We start from the raw sequence: 6935 nt of genomic DNA, 5'->3' as shown, positions 1-6935 counted from the left end.
TATGTAAATTCTGCAAACAAACAACTAAAACAAGGAAAAGTAATAATTATGTAAAATAGTAAAAATAAATTTTACAGTGTATATGTACAAAGGAAAATGGACTACCAGCAATTTGTCTACAGACTTCACTCACAAAATCCACATGGGACTGTAGCAGAAAAGGCTCCACAGTCGTGTTTGTTTCTGCAATGCTGTCAATCAAAAAGCTGGTTCCGCCTTTCTGACAGTTCCTCCAATCTTTATGCAGAAGCCCAGCATCCGCGCCCGCCCTCACTGCTCCGAAAGAAGCTGAGCTTCCATGGAAGTGATGATTTTGCCACATTTGTCCATTGATCACCTTCAAGCTCGCCGCAATGAAAAAACCCTATTCTGTGTCGTCCCATAGAGGACAGTTGAAGCTGAGTTTAATGCGGAGGCAGCTACGAGAATACGAAAATCACGTAAGACGATCTGTCATCCGTGACAAAACAGCTGATTCTGCACAAACTAGTGACACGCTCTAGCGCAAGTTTAGTATTGAAATGTAAAGACAACACAGTACATGTTTGACTATGACATTTTAGAGGAAGCTTACCCAGCTTACCTGTTTCAGAGCAATCAACACTGGTTCACAAAGTCCACACACAGTAACGTCATAATAAGATCAATAACAAGGTCCTGCACTGCAGCTTCAGCTTAACTCAGACTGGATTTTTCCCCCCAAACCCACACATTTCACCAAGTTTGCTTTACATAAAAAATAGTGGGCTGATTACTGTCTCTAAAGCACATGATCAGTGAACATGACATCTGTCTGTCATACTGACATGTAAGTCTCTTTGGATTAGCTTTAGCATATCATTCTCCACTCGCTACATGACGTGCTGTCAGCAGAATCCCCCCCGGAGAGAATCTCCACTGAAGCAAATAATCAATGCAGGGATACATTGCATATTTGTCATGAAGCAGCGGTCGAAAATCAATTTCCTGACATTTCTATCTAATTACTTCACACATGATTCACTCACATATAACACATCATTTCAGCTCATATTGATTTTAATATGACAAATATTTACCCTTGTGTGTCTTTACCTGAGTTACCTGGTCCTTAAATAGGCCACTGTTTCAAAAGCTATATGTCAATGCAACACATCTTTGTCAATCAATGTGCCATTCAGAATTTAAATTGTATAATAGATAAATAGGATGCGTCTGGTGTATTATATTTAGCCATGAGGTAGACAAATCAGAAGACAGAGCAAGAAGCTATTATGCATTCCCCCAAACTATACAGTATATGTAGCCGTTAAATGCAGTGTTAAAATTATATTTATTTACAATATTTTCACTTCTTGCAGAGATTATAGATAAAGACTACTATCAAATTTGAAGCTATACTGCTTAGCTTAGCCCAAATAGAGGAAACTAAAGCTTGCTGATTATCAAGAGTTCCTGAAGTTTGCTACTCACTTGAGAGGCTCCTTGTTAAATAGTCACGTTTTGTTTTGACTGAGCACTGTTCGCACATTCACAGGCTCTTCACAGATACTTGTGAAATATTAGCTTTTATCTGCCCCATGGAAAGCACACCATCCTAATAAGGGAATTCATTTAGTTTCAAATGCCTCTCAATGAAAAAATATGCATGTCTTTTAATTGTCCCTGCACCAACTTTAGCTGGCTACTGTAAGGAAAGGAAAGGAAAGCAAGCAAAGGATATTTATTGTCATTATACAACCGAAACTGCACAACCAAATTACAAGGTCAGATGGAGGGTTGATCAGAGCCGCTGCGACTGAGTGTGACCACAATGGACATTCATCAGCCTGGGGAGAACATGCAAACTCCACACAGAAAGGTCCCAGACCAGGAGGTAACAGTGCTAACCACTAATCCACCATGCCACTACAGGATGTGAAAATTGTTTAAAAAAATACTGGTGGTGTGGTGCTAAAATTTGAGGTAACTATAGCTACTGTATGAATCTCTGTTGAGGTGGGATTTGTCATACTGTGTGAATATTTTATGCAAACCAAGAAAATTGGTCAATCAAGTCATTTTCTGCTGTCAATAATCGTAACTAGTTCAGCAATGCAGCCATTTTACAACCACTTATTTCCCCCCTTTCATGTCTCCATAGTAGCCCTCATGCCCAGGGAATGCTTTAATTAACTCCATTTAAAATTCATAACATGTCACGGTGTTAACAGTATTAGGAAGGTTTTGAGGGCTAATATATGCAGTCCGGCACCTTAAAGCTCATTGTGCATGGAACACGAGGTGTTTACACTACGGTGATGTGATTGCAGTCACGCCTCCTTAAATGTGGCTCAGGAAATAAGCTCATGTCTCATGACACATTTTACATGTACATAGACACAAATAAAGTGTGTGTAAAGACTGAAGTGGAGGTGACTGAGCCAAATGAGCAGGGAAAGCAATGTTGAGAATTTACATATGTTCTTGTTATGGCTCCTGCTTATGTGCAATTAGGCTGCCACACTCTACTTTTTTTTTTTTTTTTGCCTTTTTACCTGAAACACGTACACTTTACCCACCCTAATTCAGTTAATGGAACTGCAGCAGTAAGAGCACATTTCCACCTCTCATGAGGCACACAGAGAATTTAATGCGTACAGTGTGACCCAGGTGTCACCCTAGTGATGTGCAATCTTGATCTGATTGATATTCCCAGCAGTGCCTTTTTACTGTTTGTTGGGTTTTGTTGCTACATGACCCTCAGGCAACAGTGTCATGTCTCTGTTTCATATCCTGAATCCCGTAACTGAATGTCATAAAGAACAGCAAATATTGATCTTTCTTGTGTGGTACATGGGGGCAACCACATCTTAAACAGGTCTTTGCTGTAGATAAGATGGCATCAGTGGAAAAGGTTGACAAAATTCTCTCCAAAAAGGAAAAAAAAAAGTTTTTATCTGCAGCTGTTTTAAACGCAGGTATGGGCTTACAGTATAATTAAATAGTATATAAAACAAGTCAGATTAATACTGTGTCATCTGCCACTGCTATGCTATAGATTTAATGAAGACATAAATACTCCACACTTAATCCCTCTTTATTGCTTAGCTGGCCATTTTATGAATAAGTAACATCTGGCATTAAAGAGCCTGTCATGCATTCATTCAAAACCGATTTTCAGGATTTAAGAAGTCAGCGGGAATCTTAAAAGCCAAAGCCAGAAACTGCTGCTGAATGTATGAGAACATTGAGCCCTTTAGCGGTATTTTATTAGAAATGGTCTTTCTACCATGATGGACATAACCACATCAGCTCATATAAGCACTTTGGAAAATAATTGTCTGTGTAATACAGTGAGGAAGCCATACATCAAATTTGCACAGAAATCCCACTGAGTTCTCTGGGCGTGATCAGTGGAAATGAGTTATGTGGTCAGATAAGTACAAAACTGCTTAGATTCTAGATTTTCAACATATACAGTTAAGTTAAAAATCCTTTCTTGGAACTATTGTCAGTTTAGACCATAGTGTAGACCAGATTATGCGTTCTGAGTGCAAAAATTAACTAAATCATCACTTACTGAATTAATTACTTGTGTTAGTGCTTCCTGCCAGGATAAATGTTTCCAGTATCAGAAAAGCACCCTGGGTGAGCTCATCATCACCTGATTTCCTCCCCTCGAGAATTCCACTAATTCTTCTCTTTCGCTTGTTGAATAAATAGTGGAAAGTGAAAAACTTAGTCGTGTGTCTATGAACACCCCATGTGAACTCATACAAAGAGGACAGCATATGACAGGAGAGGGGATGGAGGGATATGAGCTCAGGTTTTCCAACATATGAGTTCATGACATATTTAAATCTGAATGTCTTGAGCGAGCCCTGTGATGGACTGGCGACTTGTCCAGGGTCTACATCGCCTTTTGCCCTGTGTCAGCTGGGATTGTCACCAGCAAGTCCACCCTCGGCAGAAGATGAGTGAGTGTCTTGGTGGAGGAAACCAGAATAGAGAAAACCAATATAGGCACAAGGGGAAATCCTGCAGCTAGCCATTGCACCACACTGTGGAGTGAAGCTGAATATCGGTTCTTCTTTTGGGATCAGTGGTAAACAATTTAGCCATTACTTCAGCATTTTTAAGTCACTGAAACCAATGACAAAGCAAATCACCTTTAATTCTTAAAAGATACATAGGACATTAATGTCTGAAAATGATGACAGTAAGCAAGACTCAGTGCACGACACAGAAAGCAAAATCATTTTTACAGCATTAACATGTCACTGTTTTGTCAATAAAGGTTTACAAAATGAAATGAATGGCAAAGTATGTATTAGGGAAATTATTATTTGGGAATTTGAATACACTGTAAAATAATAAAAAGAATCCAAGGCCAATAACACTGATTTCCATATATCACATACCATCTTATTATTCTCTGTTCACCGCTGCTGGAAGACATACAGACAGAGACACAGTGCTGTTTATAAATGATAAGGAAACATACACAGTAATGCACAATCACAACTGTCCACAACACATGGAAATCAAACAAAAAAATGATGAAGAGTAAGAAACAGAGATAATGTCAAGATGTTGAAACTGCAAAACACTGCTCTACCTCTGTTCTACTTTTGGCAGTGTGCTTTGTTATGGTCTGTGAAAGGATAGTGGACATGTATGAATGTTGAATGCTACATATAGTGAATTGCACAGCATATTTTACATACTCCTATGTCCATTCTCCTCTGCTCAGCTGCTGTGAGACATACTGACAGAAACACACCCCTCCCTCTAGGTGACCAGTGGAGCTGGGCTGGGGAAAAGGGAAGTGTCTCTTGGCAAGGCTGCAGGCGTAGCCTGATGAGAAGAAAATCAGAGCTCTTTGAAACATATCATCAGCATTGCCATCCTCGTCTGAAAATGTTTTTGCGACCTCTTGTTTGCATCCCTCCAGAGAAACATACACCAGATAGAGTTTGGAATTGGACTGACAGCCTATTAACACTTTCTCCTTAGAAAGGGCCGTGTTTGCCTGACCTACAGCTTTCTGCATCTCCCTCACGATGTACTTCGAATCAACATTCTTCCAAAGACTGAGATGAATAAGTAGCCCGAATGGAACAATGAACAAAACAATGAGACTGAGGCACCATAATTCCGTAGGACCTTTTTTAGGTTTGAACAAAAACTCACTATTTATAACTGCGGTTGTAAATATACATGAAGCAACCAACACTAAAAATGCTATCACACCAGCAATGCCCAATAGTACTCTAAGCCAGAGTGGTCGCAACCAGTTTTGAGAGACATTGTTGATCATCTGCACAGCTTTCTTGTATCTCTCCTGGTCCTCAATGACCAGTCTCAGTTGTTCTGGCACCTCCATGTCACTGAACCATCCAGAATCCCATGCATTGAGCTCCTCATCATTGACAGCAGTCAAAGGCTGCAGGGCCTTCCCATTGTAGATAGAGGGAGGCTGGAAAGGCACCACAGTAGAGCCTTGGAGCTGCTTGTTGGGGGTGCAGAGAACCTTGAGCAGCTTGTTCATTAAGTCAGGATCATTTGCCTCCAGATAGGTGAGGTGGCAGAGGTGGAGAGGAACTGACACTCCTGGCTGCAGCAACACTGGGACAATGGGTTTCCTCTCAAGGCAGTCTCTGAACAGAGACATGTTGGCCTCCAGGAGACACCAGCGGCTCCTCACAAACTCTGGACTGAGAACCAGCAGCACCTTCTGGCTCTCCTGGATGCACTCAGACATGTTCTCCAATACTGTACGTCCAGGGGTGAAGTCACGCTCATGGTAGCAGACCTGCAAGCCACAGGACTCCAGGTGGTTGATGATGGAGTGAGTCCACTGGTAGTCAGTGCTGCTGTAGCTAATGAAGACATGGAAACACTCCCCGTCCCTCAGTGTAGGAGGAACATGAGAAGGTGGAGATGGTGGGACAACAAACTGATTGTCAGCGGTCTCAACTGAGTTCACTGGCTCCATTATCTGTCAAAACTAAAGTTAAAAAGAATTACATGTCATCATGGATTTTACTTTCATTATTTTTGGCTCAAGAATCATCATAAACACAATAAGCTATGCTCAGTTTTAATGCTTCAAGATTGGATGTGACTCCAAGTTACACTGAAATGTTACCTTGAATCACACATTTTATTGAATGTGTAGAGAATGTGTTGAAACTTGTCTTTTCATGGATGCACCATTGTTTTTTAATGTCGACTTGAATACTGACAGAAACAGAAAACAACAACCACATGAAACTGAGAAACACCCAATAGACCTACCGTAGCTTTCAGTAGTTGTTGCACTGACATACAAAATAAAGTATAACAGATACGAGTACAAAAGTAAAGTACCAAGTCATAGAAACACATGATGTAAGCATTTAACATGTTGAAACAAAAATCATGTATCGGTGAAGCAATTTTATGTCAAACAAAAACAGCTGGAGGACGTTTCAGCCTTCATAGCTACCATGAATGATGATAATGATGATAATGAACCCTGACAATATTTTATTTGTTGTGAATAAAATCCAAGATCACTTTAAATGAACAACAATTTGCCCTCATACTTACTGACAAAGAAGACCAGTCGCACTGTGAGCTTGGTAAACACAGGAAGTTTAAAACACTCTGTTTCCCTTGCAGGAGTCTTAAAGAGACAGAGTCATTTCTGGTCAGTGTGACGGGGCATTTAACACAACTACAGAAACTTTGCCTTTAAATGCCTTTGGAGAGCTCTTTCACTCATTCACTGCACATGGTGGATGGTTGCAGGTACATCAGTATAATGCAGCTATGGCCTGTAAACCAGCTTTTTTAAAACAGGCAATTCAACTATAGAAGAATCAATGTATTTGGATAGTTTTTACTTTTACAGTCATTCTCCTCTGCTCAGCTGCTGTGAGACATACTGACAGAAGCAGAAACTGTCCGTTGGCGAGGCTGCAGGCGTA

The 6935-nt window shown here is 40.4% G+C and overlaps 1 protein-coding gene across 1 annotated transcript; it reads right to left on the bottom strand.

Annotated features, from left to right (window-relative positions):
- Positions 1–4093: 4093 nt before the first annotated feature.
- On the bottom strand, positions 4094–6613 carry LOC122775530. The gene is made up of 2 exons (XM_044035439.1): positions 6556–6613; positions 4094–5971 (listed from the first exon to the last, which is right to left on the bottom strand). Exon 2 carries the CDS (start codon positions 5957–5959, stop codon positions 4691–4693), a length of 1269 nt encoding a protein of 422 aa, XP_043891374.1. The 5' UTR covers positions 5960–5971; positions 6556–6613; the 3' UTR covers positions 4094–4690.
- Between the last annotated feature and the right edge of the window lie 322 nt (positions 6614–6935).

Source organism: Solea senegalensis, linkage group LG10 (genome assembly GCF_019176455.1).
Source record: "Solea senegalensis isolate Sse05_10M linkage group LG10, IFAPA_SoseM_1, whole genome shotgun sequence".
Taxonomy (NCBI): Eukaryota; Metazoa; Chordata; class Actinopteri; order Pleuronectiformes; family Soleidae; genus Solea; species Solea senegalensis.
The sequence above is the reverse complement of the archived record's forward strand: the minus strand, read 5'-3'. Positions and strand labels throughout refer to the sequence as shown.

What these genes read in the sequence shown, in the direction of transcription:
- LOC122775530 (XM_044035439.1), bottom strand. Translation starts at nt 5,959, where the DNA reads ATGGAGCCAGTGAACTCAGTTGAGACCGCTGACAATCAGTTTGTTGTC.